Source organism: Gorilla gorilla, chromosome 16 (assembly GCF_029281585.2).
Source record: "Gorilla gorilla gorilla isolate KB3781 chromosome 16, NHGRI_mGorGor1-v2.1_pri, whole genome shotgun sequence".
NCBI classification, from domain to species: domain Eukaryota; kingdom Metazoa; phylum Chordata; class Mammalia; order Primates; family Hominidae; genus Gorilla; species Gorilla gorilla.
In genome coordinates, this window is record NC_073240.2 from 65,208,747 (window position 1) to 65,224,031 (window position 15,285).

General features: G+C 43.7%; 2 protein-coding genes and 1 long non-coding RNA gene across 8 annotated transcripts in view; 2 read left to right on the plus strand and 1 right to left on the minus strand.

Moving 5' to 3' along the window:
• Positions 1-5,434, plus strand: part of TRIP4 (thyroid hormone receptor interactor 4) — a 68,140-nt gene extending 62,706 nt beyond the window's left edge. The window contains exon 13 of the mRNA XM_004056317.5: positions 5,135-5,434. Within this exon, the coding sequence (XP_004056365.1) occupies positions 5,135-5,202 (68 nt within the window). The 3' untranslated portion in view covers positions 5,203-5,434. The remainder of the gene's footprint in view (positions 1-5,134) is intronic.
• The window catches only part of LOC109023405 (uncharacterized), a 189,840-nt gene that overhangs the window by 5,705 nt on the left and 168,850 nt on the right, over positions 1-15,285 (minus strand). For all 5 annotated transcript variants that reach the window (XR_008671638.1, XR_008671634.1, XR_008671639.1 and 2 more), the window contains one exon: positions 967-1,012. This is a non-coding gene — a long non-coding RNA (uncharacterized lncRNA). The remainder of the gene's footprint in view (positions 1-966; positions 1,013-15,285) is intronic.
• ZNF609 (zinc finger protein 609) overlaps positions 10,713-15,285 on the plus strand; it is a 225,462-nt gene continuing 220,889 nt past the window's right edge. Inside the window, exon 1 of one of the 2 annotated variants that reach the window (XM_031002443.3) lies at positions 10,713-10,968. The gene's annotated coding sequence lies outside the window, so the exon portion shown is untranslated. Of the gene's footprint in view, positions 10,969-11,204; positions 11,298-15,285 lie in introns of those variants that run through there. The other variant, XM_031002444.3, reaches the window with a different exon arrangement.

Consider the following 15,285-nt stretch of genomic DNA (forward strand, 5'->3'; position numbering starts at 1 on the left):
GAGAGTTATATCAATTGATGACAAATATTTTTTCCCATTTTAACTTCTTGCCCATCTGCTGCACATGCATTTGATTTTATTTTAGGCACTATGATTGAGGATGTGGTTTAACAATGAAACGATTAGGTACTAAATGTAAAAGTATTGGGGAAATACAGAAACTAAGTGTTACACCCTACCATGAAGAGGATGTATTGTATGTCACTATGGTTCACTATCCAGATCCTGATCTTAGAAGCCCAGGGTGGGCTGGGCGCGGTGCCTTACGCCTGTAATCCCAGCACTTTGGGAGGCCGAGGCGGATCACAAGGTCAGGAGATGGAGACCATCCTGGCTAACACGGTGAAACCCCATCTCTACTAAAAATACAAAACATTAGCCAGACGTGGTGGCAAGTGCCTGTAGTCCCAGCTACTCGGGAGGCTGAGGCAGGAGAATGGCGTGAACCCGGGAGGCGGAGCTTGCAGTGAGTCGAGATGGCGCCACTGCACTCCAGCCTGGGCGAGAGTGTGAGACTCCGTCTCAAAAAAAAAAAAAAAAAAAAAAAAAGAAAGAAAGGAAAAAAAAGAGAAAAGAAGCCCAGGGTGAACTAGAACTCAGAGCTTAGAGTTCCTGCAATCTAAGGACAGTCGTGATGACTGCTGCTTTCCACAAGAAGCCCCGGTCCCTTACCATCATTGCCCACAGCTGGCCCAAGAGTTGCCTCTATTGGCAATCACTCTGTTAGACATTAAGGATACAAAATGTCCATGATTGTAAGGAGTTCACAGATTGTTGGCAAATGTCTGATTTTTTTTAGGCAGCCTAGGGGATGAAAGAACGTCTGAATTCCTGGGAATATCCTGGAAATCCTTGTTCCTCTTGTATCTTGTTTCTCCTATTAGCTTTCCATTTTAAACATCATCATTGAAGCCAGAGATTAGTCTGCCTACCATTGAGTGTTTTATTCTGATGGGTTGATCTTACCTGAGCTGGTCTCACTTGAGGGCTTTCATAATCATACTGGAGTTTCCTGAAACGTAAAATAGGAATGTTCTCATTCAGTAAAGCTTTAAGAATGTGAAGAAAATGATATGTCTTTTTTTCTTATGAAGAATCTGAAATAAATAATAATTAAAAGACTTGCCTGGGGTTATATGGTAAATGAAAGGTGAAACTGAAACCATAACTAAGAAACCTAACTCCCAAGCCTCAGCGTAAATAATATAACCACCCTTACTTCTTCAGGAGACTTTGAATTTATGAAGCCCCCCACTTTTTTTTTTTGAGATGGGGTCTTGCTCTGTTGCCCAGGCTGGCATGCACTGGTGACATCTCAGCTCACTGCAACCTCTGCCTCCTGGGTTCAAGCAATTCTCCTGCCTCAGCCTCCCGAGTAGCTGGGATTACAGGCGAGCACCATCATACCCAACTAATTTTTGTATTTTTAGTAGAGATGGGGTTTCGCCATGTTGGTCAGGCTGGTCTTGAACTTCTGACCTCAAGTGATTTGCTTGCCTTGGCCTCCCAAAGTGCTGGGATTACAGGCATGAGCCACACCTGGCCTGAAACACTTTAATATATATTATTTCAGTTATAGGCTGAGCATCTCAAATCTGATCTTTTTTTTTTTTTTTTTTTTTTGGGAGTGGGTCTCACTCTGTCACCCAGGCTGAAGTGTAGTGGTGTGAACTCGGCTCACTGCAACCTCTGCCTCCCTGGCTCAAGTAATTCTCCCACCTCAGCCTCCCAAGTAGCTGGGACTATAGGCCTGCACCACCATACCCGGCTAATTTTTTATTGCTTTTATTTTTATTAATTTTTTTTTTTGAGTTTTACTCTTGTTGCCCAGGCTGGAGTGCAATGGTGCGATCTCGGCTCACTGGAACCTCCAACTCCTGGGTTCAAGTGATTCTCCTGCCTCAGCCTCTTGAGTAGCTGGGATTACAGACACCCTCTACCACGCCCAACTAATTTTTGTATTTTTAGTAGAGACGGGGTTTCACCATTTTGACCGGGCTGGTCTTGAACTTCTGACCTTAGGTGATCTGCCTGTCTCGGCCTCCCAAAGTGCAGGGATTACAGGAGTGAGCCACTGTGCCCGGCCCAAAAAAAAAAAAAATTTTTTTTTTAGACAGGTCTTACTCCCTTGCCCATGCTGGAGTGCAATGGCATGAGATCTTGGCTCACTGCAACCTCCACCTCCTGGGCTCATGCCATCCTCCTGTCTCAGCCTCCCGAGTAGCTGGGACTCCAGGCTTGCACCACCATACCTGGCAAATTTTTCTGGGGGTTGAGGGGGGTTTGTTTTTTTTTTGGTAGAGACAGGATTTCACCATGTTGGCCAGACTGGTCTGGAACTTCTGGGCTCAAGCGATCTGCCTGCCTTGACCTCCCAAAGTACTGGGATTGCAGGCATGAGCCACCACGCCCTGCCACAAATCTGAAAATCTGAAATGCAAAATCTAAACCTTTTTGAGCTTCAACATGATGCTCAAAGGATATGCTCATTGGAGCATTTGGGATTTTGGATTTCTGGATTTGGGATACTTAACCAGTAAATATATATAATGCAAATATTCCAAAATCCAAAAAAATCTGAAATTTAAAACACTTCTGGTCCCACGCATTTTAGATAAGGAATACTGAACCTGTAGTTATTTGATTAAAGAACTCAGTGTACGTGTAATACACGTAGCTCAGTGACTGGTCTATAGAAAGCACTTCATGTTAGCTATAATCTTCTTAATAACTCTGTGTGTTAGTAAGGGCTTTTTCCTCCTTTCATTTTACAGGTTTATGGAAGTTGTTTTACTCAAGTCTTTCTGGCGCAAGGTTTCCTGTTCTTTTCACTGTATCAGATTGCCTCAGGAACAAATTATTCCAATTTACATTTCATTTCTAGAGCACAATATCATAGAGTTGGAAGGAACCTTCAGTATTGTATAATCCAGTTTCCTCTTAGAGTTGATAAAAATTGAGGACAAGAGTGACTAGGTAACATACTCAAGGTTATACAGCTAGGAAGTCTTAGGATTAAAACTGAGTTTTTCAGCCAGGTGTGGTGGCTCACGCCTGTAATCCCAGCACTTTGGGAGGCTGAGGTGGGGTGGGGGATTGCTTGAGGTCAGGAGTTCAAGACCAACTTGGCCAACATGGTGAAACCCTATCTCTACCAAAAAATAAAAAAATTAGCTGGGCGTGATGGCACACACCTGTAGTCCCAGCTACAGGGGAGGCTAAGGCAGAATTGCTTGAACCTGGGTGGTGGGGGTTGCAGTGAGCCGAGATTATGCCATTGCACTCCAGCCTGGGCGACAGAGACTCTGTCTCAATAAATAAAGTCTTTCAACTTATGCAATACAGACAACTGGATGTCTGGAGTCCTAGATGGAATTCTAAATTCTGTCCTAGCTTGTCCTAAAAAGCTGAATGGGACTCACCTCTGGGTACCACCACCTTTACAATCTGTACTCTTACATTTATCTGATATCTGCTATTTGTGGTTACTTAGTACTGTCTATAATATAAAGGTTTTGAAATTTGTAGTGTCTACCTTTGTTTAATTCATTTGGTGAGAGCATTTATTGAGCGTCTACCATTTGGCAGTCACTATGGTAGTGTTAGGGATACAAAGGCTGACTTGCCTTGTAACAGGGCTCTTTGCCAGATGGCTGGCACATGTTCAGGTTTTCAGCCAGGCAGCATAAGGGATAAAAGAACTCCTAAATCCCTGGGAATGCCCTATGCTCTAAAGCCCTAATTAAAATCAACAGCATTGTGATTATTGTTAAATGATATTCAGGGTATCACTTAGTGATGGTTTCTGAGGAAGCCCAGAAAAGGACATAATGTTCTTCTAGAAGCAGGTGTAGCCTAAAAGAAAAGAGAGAGAGAGAGAAACAGACAAAGAGAGATATACAGACAGACTAATGTTGGGCAAGAGGAGATTTAAGTAAACAGAGAAACTTGTTAGGCTGAGGCTAATTTTTCTCACAATCTTACTGTGCCATGTACAAGTATTCTTAACTTAATTGGACAAGTGAAAATACTGAAATCCAGAGAAATTGAATGACTCGCCTAGGTCATACAGCTAGTTAATACCAGAGAAGGGTGGACTAGAACCTGGGTCTTCTGATTTTTAGTCCAGTGCTCTTTCTGTTATGCCCGATTGCTGCAACAAATGAAAATGACAACATATTGAGAGGCAGTGATTATGGGCATGGGCCTGTGGTATACTCAGCTGCCTTTGAAGGGGAAGACTCCTTGTTTTTTTTTTTTTTTTGTTTTCTTTTTTTTTTTTAGTGCTGAGACTGAACTGAATTATGTTTCTATTTTCAGCATAAGCATCACTATTGACTTAGATGAGACTTTTTGTGGGAGAAAGCAAACTGCCAAACTGTTCTCAGGCCAGACAGACAGGAATTCTCTTAAGATTCTCCTAATGAGATGGATGGTTCCTAAGGCTGCTACCACTGAGCCAAACTCTATCCTGGTAGATCTGAGAAGAGGTCAGAGACCACATCAGTAATATACCTTTCATTAGGGTCACCTGGGATGGGAAGGTTGCTTGTTTTCTAAGTTTAACACTTAGAGAGTCATATAGCCTATGACCTTTAACCTTCTTAGCTGGTGATAGGGGCCCTTTGTCAGTAAAGCATTCATGTGGATTCTATTCCACTGTTGCAGGTCACTCCCCCTATTAAGTCTGAGGCAGCAAAGGGGTGTTGAACTGCTTTTCTCACTGTGAAAGTTCATGCATTATGCTCAGCCAGTTAACAGGTCACAGGAATGGATTTCCCACTGTGAAATGCCTTCCTTTATTGCATGTGTATATTCTTAAAAATTTGCCGTAGCATCAAACACCCTTAAAAATGTGATTATTTCTCTTCTAGTAGCTACAAAATTAGAAATAATTAACTTCTTAGATTCTTAGGACAAATACTCATTGTATGCATTTGTGTATCCTTGTACAGTGTTCCCATTGCTTCCTTATTCTTACAGAATGAAACTCTGAAGTTTGGAAGTGTCTGAGTCCTGAAGTAAGATAATTGAATGTGACAGGAACACAGTAACCAGAAGACCTGGGAGGCTGCAAAAGATTTGCATTGCAAATACAAAAATAAATAATGAGACTTATTTTTCTCCCTTACAGGGAAATTGGATTCCAAGATCCATCAAGGAGCAAAGAAGGGGTTAATGAAGCAGAATAAAGCTGTCTGACCCAGGAGAAAAGGAACTATACAGCATAGTGGAGTTTTGTGTACTAAAATTGCTATCTACTGGTCCTTTGGAATTGAAGTAGTAGAAACCTAAAGGCTTGGCGTCAGGCTTGAATATCTCAGAACTTAAACTCTTACCAAAATCTGTATATTTTTCTTAAGGAGTGGGATTCCTACTTTATGTAATGGGTCAAAATCTTTGAATACATTATTTATAAAAACCTGTTTAAAAATTCTAGGTCTTTTGACATTTTTCTTAGAATAGTATCAAAAGAGATTGGACCAAGTTGGAAATTCCTTTCCTTTCTGAGACTTGTATTTGTAGTTAGAAAGTTTTTAACCTAGGTTAATAATTTTTTTTGAGGGTTCCTCTCAGATTTTAAAGTTTCTTATCAAAGGGATAATCTGATAGAGTAATAGGATGTTTGAGGAATCCTGTGCTTAATACAAACCTGTGATGGGACAAAAAGGTTTGTAACAAGTTTTCTGCTCCAATCCAATGTCTCTTAAACAGTCTGAATGAAATGTGAAAAGCCGAGTAACCCTCACTGGCAAATTTTTTTTTTGGAAGGAATAACCTGAAGAAGTGCTTCCACTTCTTGGGTTTGAGAAGCCAGGATATGGATGGTTCAGACTGGGAGGAGATGGAGCCACCTGCTAAAGCACCATGAAGCTGCCCTATTTATTTTGTTGGTATTGCAAAAGCATCACTTGGATGGGGCAATTAGAAACAAACTAAAAAATAAAATCGCCTTAGTAAATGCATCCAAATACCCACCAAATGCTGAACTCAAACCTTTTAAACCATTCACATCCCAGAAAGCTATGCGCTTTGGAAAAAGAAGAGGTTGGTTTGAAATGAGATTTTTGTCAGTCTGGCCGTCCTTAGTGAAACACTTTCTGAGGCTGTTCTGAAGAGCTGTCAGAATCTCAGTTGCTGGCATCCTGAGGAAATTCATGGTCTTAAATGTGTATGTTCTGCTTTTTATAAAACAACACCACCACACTGAGGAAGTTGGACTCCCTCCAGCAGTTGTGTGCATTTCTTAAAAAAGAGAGAGCAAGGGAGAGAAAAAAAATGTGCCCTGTGTTATGAAAAAGATTAATTTCCCCTTTAATCCTTCATATTCAGCGTTTATTTGCATTGAAATGCCTCCACTCATTATGCATTGATGTTCACTCAACTGTGAACCCTGCTTGTTGCATAGCTCTAGGCATTGGTTTTGCAGGGCCTGATCACTCTGGATTCCCAGGGAAAACCCACCCGATTCTTGTTGCGGTGATGCAAACATGTAGTATTCCCTTTTTCTGTTCAACCTCTGGAGAAAGGGGAAAGGACTGCTAATGTCCACTTCTTTGGCAGGGGGCATGTCGGGGGAGTCTCTTTCTGGCTTCCTGCAGACCCTACTATTAATGAAGCCATACTGGGTTCACTATGCAGCTAATAGTTTACTAAGCAGTAGCACCTTGAATTCTATGCTGGAGTTGTCTGGCTCTCTTAATACCAAAATAAAACTAGAAGGCAGGAGGTGAAGAGCCTAGGGAGGGAGGAAAAAAGTTTATTTGAACAACAGCCTGAGCATAGAGGTGTCTGGATTGATTTTTTTCTCCTGGATAGACTGTGTGCATGCCGAAAGAAAAACATCAGGAGCTGTGACAGATCAGGTTATGCAACCATTTTGTGTGCTGAGATAAGACAGTTTACAAGAACTTTACAAGTTTACAAGAACCCACCTCAGCATCCAAAATATGCAACTGGAGCCTCATTAGTAAATGGCAGAATAACATGGAAACTTCTCCTTTTCATGGTTAGACTGTGAAAGTCTGTCTTTAGTTCATATGGTGGTGGTGGTATAAGGTCTCTCTTTTATTTGTGGAGACACCAGGGAGGAAGTGTGGGAGAAACTTGGGGGTAGATGGCCTTCAGTTGCTCAGTGATGAATAGCACAATTTAAAGCCTAGTGGAAATTCTTAGCAGCCTGAGTGCAAACTTGCCCAGGAATAGCCTTTTAGTACTTTACAACACTTTGCTCTGACTGTGTAACTCTGGGACAGTGTGGCCTAAAGGAAGTTTCACATTTCTGAGCTGGTTTTTTGTTGCAGTCTAAATATCTGTACCCCCTTTTGAACAGTTGGGTTCAATTGCTGTCAATTTGTATAGTGCCTAAAGGTTTCAGCTTTTTTGTTTTTGTTTTTGTTTTTGTTTTTCCAGGCAGGACTCAGTCTCATTTATATAAAGTCAGAGTAGGGGGATATATGAAACTGGAGACTTTCTCTGACGGGGTTTAGGAAGCTTTGGCTTTATTGCTTCTTGGCCTTTTGGCTAAGATCAAATGTAGGAAGCCTTGGCTTTGCAGTTAGATGTTTGGAATAGAGTAAGGGTTTTTGTTTGTTTCTTGCTATAGCTAATCTGGAAAAAGAAAACTAGGTATCCCCTCTTTTAAGTCAGAAGTTTATATAAATTCATTTTTTCCTAGGAAGTAAGTGTGAAAAATTTAGACTTCAAAGCCCATTTATGTGGATTTCATTTAATTTAGTAAATTTTAAAAATGCACCTAGCCAAGATCAAGACAGCATGGGAGTTATTCTCAAAAAGTCAGCTCAAAAAGACGAGTAAAAAGCAAGCATCTATTAAACTAAAGAAATCAGTGAACTTCAGTTTGTTAGGCCTGGGGAGGGACAGAAAATCCAATGATGAAGGAATTTTTTTTCCTAGAGATTCAAGTAGCCAAGCATACATCTGCTGCTCTGAGCTTCTGTGAATGTGTTCAGAGGGAGGTGATCCATACCACAGGCACCAGCAGCAACAAGGCATCCAGCATGTGGAGGGCTTTCTACTTCTCTCATGCAGAGAAGAAAGAATACAGCCTCAGTGCCATCCTCTGACACAAATGAACTTGTGTAAATGTCCATTTATGTGTATGTACATAATGTGGTTTAATTCATAGGGTGACAACTGATAACCTGATCCATTTTCAGAGTTCATTTGTGACAATGGAGAGTCCAGAGAGACAACCTAGTAAGTGTACCCTAGCTTGAGGTCAGAAAAATGGATGTGTATATAGTGAGTGGGACTGTGGAACAGTGGGGTGGTGGGGAGTTCCTGAGAATCCATAGAGGAATGTCACAGGAAGGGAGTGAGATAGTGGCATAAGGAGAAAAAAAAAAAACATCAGTACAGAAGATTTAAGAGTCTAGAGCTGTACTGTCTATTATGGTAGCCACTAGCCACTTGTGGTTATGAAAATTTCAATTATATGAAATTAAGGATTCAGTTATTCAGTCACTGTTGACCATATTTCAAGTGCTCGAATAGCTACATGTGGCTAGCGACTTCTGCATTGGACAGCACAGATATAGAACATTTCCATTGCTGCAAAAAGTTCTGTTGGATAGTGCTTGTCTGGAGCAGGGGTTGGCAAACTTTCTGTAAAGGGTCAGATAGCAAATATTTTAGGCTTTACACAGGCCATGCAGTCCTTGTTTCAACTGTTCAACTCTGCTTTTGTAGTAAAAATGCATCTATAGATGATAATGTAAATGAATGAGGTTGGCTAGAGCCAATAAAACTACTTTTTTGTTTGTTTTTTAAGACAGTTTCATTCTTGTTGCCCAGGCTGGAGTGCAGTGGCAAGATTTCGGCTCATTGCAACCTCCGCCTCCCGGGTTCAAGCGATTCTCCTGCCTCAGCCTCTCAAGTAGCTGGGATTACAGGCATGTACCACCATGCCCGGCTACTTTTGTATTTTTACGGGGTTTCTCCATGTTGGTCAGCCTGGTCTCGAATTCCCGACCTCACGTGATCCGCCCGCCTCAGCCTCCCAAAGTGCTGAGATTACAGGCGTGAGCCACCGCACCTGGCCTGAAATTTGAATTTCATATCATTTTCACATCATGAAATAGTCTTTTGATTATTTAACTGTTTAAAAATGTAAAAATCATTCTAGCTCATGGGACATATTAAAACAGGTGGTGAGCCTGATTTGACCTGTGAGATGCAGTTTGCCAACCCTTGGTCTAGAGGAACAGTAAATCAAAACTTAAGGTTTGTTTACTATGTAGGACATCTGATCACTTGAAAATTTTTAGTGGTTCTTCGAGGCTTGAGAACTTTCTCTGGCTGAAACTTGGAGTTCACTGCAGGAATGTTTACCTTCCTTTGTTCCCTATTTTTGCAGTCTAGTTCTCTCCAATGGCAGAGTCATGCTCCTTCAGTGGGAGATGACTACTGGAATGTTTAATCCTTAATTAAATCATGCCTAAGTCTAAAACACTAAACCCTTCTTTGTCTCCACCTGCTAAGTAGCTGAATCCTCACTTGTAACTTTGTCTAGTATACATTGGAAGTTCGCTGTCACCTGGGATCAGTTCTGCCTCTGTACTGTCTAACAACATGACTATTGGTGGACCAAAGAGAGATTATTTTTCCTAGACCAGAAAGGTTTACTTTTTATCTTTAGCTATCAACCCCTCCCCCCACCTTTTTATGACCTCACTTTATCTCCAAGTCACACGCTATCTTGAGTGGCACTGTTGAAGGATGCCTCAGGATAAGGGAAAAAAGGTAAGATAAATGCAAAGCAAAATAAAATGGTCAAGGACACAGGAAGGACATAATAGGGGCTAGGATGTGGGAGGCCTTGAGAATTAAGGTAAATTTGTTTGCTATGGAATGAGATGGAAGTCTTAGGAGGTCGTCATGAATAGATGTTTCACAAGTGAAAGCTGGGTGGGAGGGCTCACTTAAACATGGACTGAATGCCTACTGTGCACTAGATAGTATGCTGGGCAATCAGAGATGAATAGCAGATAAGGAAAAATAAAAGCTACAATCCTTAGAATGGTGGGTTGGAGAAGGACAGAATAAGACTTTTAGATAATAAAAGGCAACAAGATTTAGTGATATAGGATGGTGAGGGGAAAAGGGATAGAGGGATTAGAAATGGGTGCTTTGGGGGAGAAAAGCAAGTGGTAATCCTAAAAGAAAAAGCTGGAGAACAAAGGATAAGAAATTAGGAGGTTGGTACTTTGCTGAACTAAGGGGTAAAATGGATGAAACCATCAGGAGCTGTGATGGCTCTTCTGTTCTTTGTGGATGCCCATGTTCAGATCCCCTACGGCCCTTTCCTCTCTGTGGTTGAAGGACAACTACAGAAGAGGTGTCTTCTGTGTTATAAGGTGCAATACTCCCCCCAGAGACCTCTCGATGAGGAAGTCTGATCCAGCGAGAGTTCTACTGCCCATGAGGGGACAGCGTTAGGTTCGAGCTCTCTAATCCAGGTTTCTTTGAGTTTATCTTGGTTCTAACCGGCACGCCGGGTTTTCCAGCATTCCCTGAGCTAAGACTCCCTAATCTGGGCTCAGGGTGAGCGCGCATTCCGAGACCCAGGATTTCGCTCCTTCATCCAGGTTCCGGGTTTCCCCTGCGCTCACCGGCTCCAGACTCCACACAAGCGCGGAATCCGGATCCGAGGGCCTGGCAGTCCAGTGTCCGCGTCTTCCGGGTGACTCTGGTTGTCCCGGATCGCGGCGGCGGCGGCGGTGGCGGCGGCTGAGGGACCCGCGGCCCCGGACACAGCGGCACCGGCCAGGCGGGGCGGAGCGGCGCGGGGAGGGGGCAGAGAGCCGGAGCCGGAGCCGGAGCCGGGGTGGGGTGGGGGGGAGGGGCCGCGGGAACGGATGGCGGCCTGGGCCCCGTAGCAGCGGCGGCTCTACGGCCCGGGGCCCCGGGCGGGCGGAGGTGGCGGCTCCCGGGACCGGCCGCGCGGTGAGTCCGGAGCTTTGTGTGGAGCCGGGACTAGGGGAGGAAAGAGGCGGCGGCACCGATAGGGCGCGGGGCTGAGGGGATCTGATGGGGGCCGGGGGCGGTGGCGCTGCCTGACGGAGGAAGTGGGGGTTGGGGGGGCTGGGGCGGAGCGAGGGGAAGGTGTGTAGGGGGGGTCGTTGCGTGGGTGGGGGAGGGGGCGTCGAGGGGCGCGGGGTGAAGTTCAAAGCCTGGCCACGGCCGGTTCAGGCTGAGGGTAGGGGTGCCCGGGAGGGGATTAGGGTCTGGCTAGGTTATGGGAGCAGGCCAGAGAGTTTCTGAGGCGAGTCTGGGTATGTTGAGGGCGCTCGGGGCGACTGGGGCCAGTCAGGGAGTTGGCGGGGGAGGGGGGGCGGGGGCGGTGGGGGTTGTTCAGAGCATAGGGTCGGAAGCAGGACGTGTGCGTGACCTAGGAGTGGGGAGCAAGGTGGCTGGGATCCTGCAGTAAGTAGCTTGTGGGTGTGTGCCCCTAACAGTCTTCAGGTCACATTTACTCCTGTCCTTTTCTTCAAGATGGAGGGATCCCTGGGCCTGGACCTCAACTGCTATCCTTGTACCCCCGGGAGGGTTTGTGACCCTATCCTGTTTGGAAAACCCATGCTGCCCTCTTTTCCCTTTATGTGTAATTACGGTTGGATCATCTCTGTGCTTTGCTCAGATTCTCCTTCCTCCCTCTGGGGTTGAGGAGGAGGAGACACATCTGACCAATTAATGTGTGTTTGTGAAACAGGCAGCAGCAAACAGTCATTTCAGCTTCTAGGAATTAGGCTCACACAGGGTGGAGAGATCAGAGCCCTTCAGGGGGAATATTTCTGAACAAATCACGGATGATTAAATTCTCTAAGAAACAGCTCCCTACCTAAATGAGAGTGGGAAAGATGGGGAAGAAAGCCTGTCTGTTTCCAGACATGTGTCCAGAGCCTAAGGGGTTGAGGAGAGTCCCCAAGCCCCTACAGGCCTCCCTTTTCTGTATTAGGCTTTGCTCTGCAGCCTTGAGTTAATTTCACCCCTGCTGCTTTGTCTTGGGGGAGGGAGTGCTGGTTTAGGCTGTTGTGAGGAGATGACTGTTCTGCTGCCACACACAATAGTCGTGTCATTTTATCGGGAGCGCTACCCCAGGGCTGAGAACTGCTGCAGCAGAGATAAACCGGTCCCTCTCACCCGCCTATTGTGTACACAGTGAAGGTCATAGGTTCAAGTCTTGTCTGAGAGCTTTGGATATGCTCCATCTCCCAGGCTCCTCAGTGCCATTTTCTTCCTTTTCCAGACTGGGGCTTGCCATTGGAGGAGGCCAGAGAGAAAGGCTCTTCTTTTTGAGTGAGGAACAATGCAGAGCTCATTGGCACACATTTTTCAGAAGAATAAGGGATGCCAGCCATGTTGTGCCTGCCTCTTTGGCTAGCCTGTACTAAGTTGTGAAGGAATAGTGTCTGGTAGACTCAACTACGATGTTTGTTTCAGACCCTTAAGGAAGAAGACTTCAAGGGAAGGTTCTACTCTTAGTTGAATCATCATATTTAATTCTTTTATGTGAATGGAACACTCATGCAGTGATTTTTGTTTGTTTCCGAATACCACTAAAAACCTGTGCAGGGTTAAGATGGGGAGTCAAGCCCAGGTGTGGTGGCTTATGCTTGTAATCTTGGCACTTTGGGAGAATGAAGCCAGAGGATGGCTGGAGCCCAGGAGTTTGAGACCAGCCTGGGCAACAAAGCAAGACCCTGTTTCTTTAAAAATAAAAAATAAAAAAGTCAAGAACCAAGTACCTTTTTAATGGTGGCTTCCTGGTCAATAATAATAGCACAACAAAAAAGCCACAGAATTTGCCTATCTGGGCAAGGGCTGTGGGAACAAACCTTTCAATATTTATTTTAACTCTAATGAAAGGACATGAGTTGCTCATTGTGCAAAAGTCTATATCTGCCTCTGTATTAAGAAATTTGCCAAAGAAATAAACATTTTTGAAAAAATGTATGGGTCTTAGGGATTATTAGAGAAGGATGAGAACAAACTAGAAGGAATCCTATTGTACATATCTGATAGAAGTGCTCAAATAATATTTATGTACTATTAGTTGTGTAAAAAATTATTTGGGACCAGGCATGGTGCTCACACCTGTAATCCCAGCACTTTGGGAGGCTGAGGCAGGAGGATCACTTGAACCTAGGAGTTTGAGAGTGGCCTGGGCAACATAGTGAGAACCCATCTCTACAAAAATTTAAAAAAATACAGCTAGCTGGGCGTAGTGGCACATGCCAGTGGTCCCAGCTACTCAGGAGGCTGAGGTGGGAGGATCGCTTGAGTTCAGGAGTTCGAGACCAGCTTGGGCAACATGGCAAAACCCCATCTCAACAAAAAATATAAAAAATATTAGCTGGGTGTAGTGGCATACGCCTGTGGTCCCAGCTGCTTGGGAGGCGGAGGTAGAAAGATCTCGTTGAGCCCAGGAGGTTGAGGCTGCAGTGAGCTGTGATTGCACCGCTGTACTCCAGCCTGGGTGATAGAGCAGGACCTTGTCTTAAAAAAAAAAAAAAAAAAAAAAAAATTATTTGGGCCTGGAAAAGAGGTTTCCATTTAGGACATTAAATACAACTTTTCTTTAAAAAGAGATTAGAAGTAAAACTCATTGTGAGTGGGGAATTGTATATAATGTGCTGTGTACACAATAGCCAACCATTTCCCATAGGATAGTGTTGAATAAGAACTTTAGCCTTTGGTTTTGGTAAAGGTCTTTCTGAGGCAATTAGTCTGTCTATGGTGCCTCCCTTATCCTTTTATTTCAGTGAGTTTCTTTAAATGATGGCCTGCCACTGAGGTGTTGGGCCTTTGATAGGAGGGAACAGGTTGTTCTGACCTTTATATATTTTTTGATAACAGAACTGTCTTCAGGCCTTACTGGAGGTGTTGTCTGTCTTTAGACTATTTCCAACTCTGTGTCCTAGGAATATTTGAGTGAAGCCTCAGCTAAACTGAGTCCAAAGCTTTTTGCTCTTGGGCTCTTGGCATTTATTTCTGAATGCTGTCAGGTGACAGTGAAGGCAGAAGCCTCAGATTAAATTTGTCCTGATTAGATTTAGTGGCTTCAGAGTTGGGCCCTTGCCACAAGGAATCTCATGTGAGTCTTCTGATTGTGACCATCATTCAAAGAGTGCTTTGGATTCCCCCCCAACTACCCGTCCCAGCTTCTTGGTAGAAAAAAATTTCCTTGTGATAGAGGTCTAGAAAGTTGGGCAGATTAGTGCTTATTTTGTGAGGATATGGAAGCATAATTTTGGCTCCTGGTAGCAATTATGTTGCAATTAGCATATAGCAACTAAATGACTGGAACACGATAATTTGTTGAGGGGTTTACTGATTGCTCTGTCAAGTGGAAGTGCCACTCCTTATTTATTTTATTTATTTGACTCAGAACACTATTGCCTGAGCTTAGCCATGGAGGCTAAGTATAGCAATGATATGTGTTCTCCAGAAGTTCCCACTCTGCTTCCTCTTTGTAGTTACTTCTTTTCCAGGTACCTTAGTACTTGTACTGCCCTTTTCTCCTACTCTGAAGGTAGCTAAGCAATTGTTATTTCCCTCATGGAAAACTGGTCATGGATGGGAATACTGCCAGGCAGATGGGACTAGCCTGAGATGAGGCAGCCTTATATTGTATGGGAAGTTTTCTTTTCAGTCTCTTAATTCTCTCTTCTACTTGATTTTTCAAAATCAGTTTCCTTTAAAGAAAACAAACAAAAACCCCACAAAATGCAAAATATGGTAATGTATTAAATATGCCTTCATGATACTTCTGTTATAAAAGTTGTCTGTGACAGACAAAATGAAGATAGGTGATGTTGATTGGCAGGTTCTGGGTCCACTAAGTGTCAGTGAAGGACTCTTTTTGCTAGGGAACAGGTAATTCACCAAAGCACCTGCCTAGCTGGGCATGTGGAATTGGCAGCAGCTGTGCAGCTGAAGAGGGATTACTGAGCAGGTGGTTGAAGAATCACATGCCACAGTGACAAGAAAATACTTGGTCTTCCGTGGTTTAGATTCAGTTTGTATGTGTGAAATTGCACTTTGTTTCACATTTCTTAATGCTTGTTTATTTGTTAGTAAGATGGTAATAGAATAGAGAAAGAGATTCTTCTGTAACTGGTTTTTTAGATCACTCAGTAGCATGCCCTAGACATGGCCCTACACGGCTCTATTGTATTTATGGGAGTTCTGGCTTTATGCTTTGTGCATGGGAGGGAAATAGTGGTAATTCAGTGTTTCTAGTACTTGTTTATTAAAGGG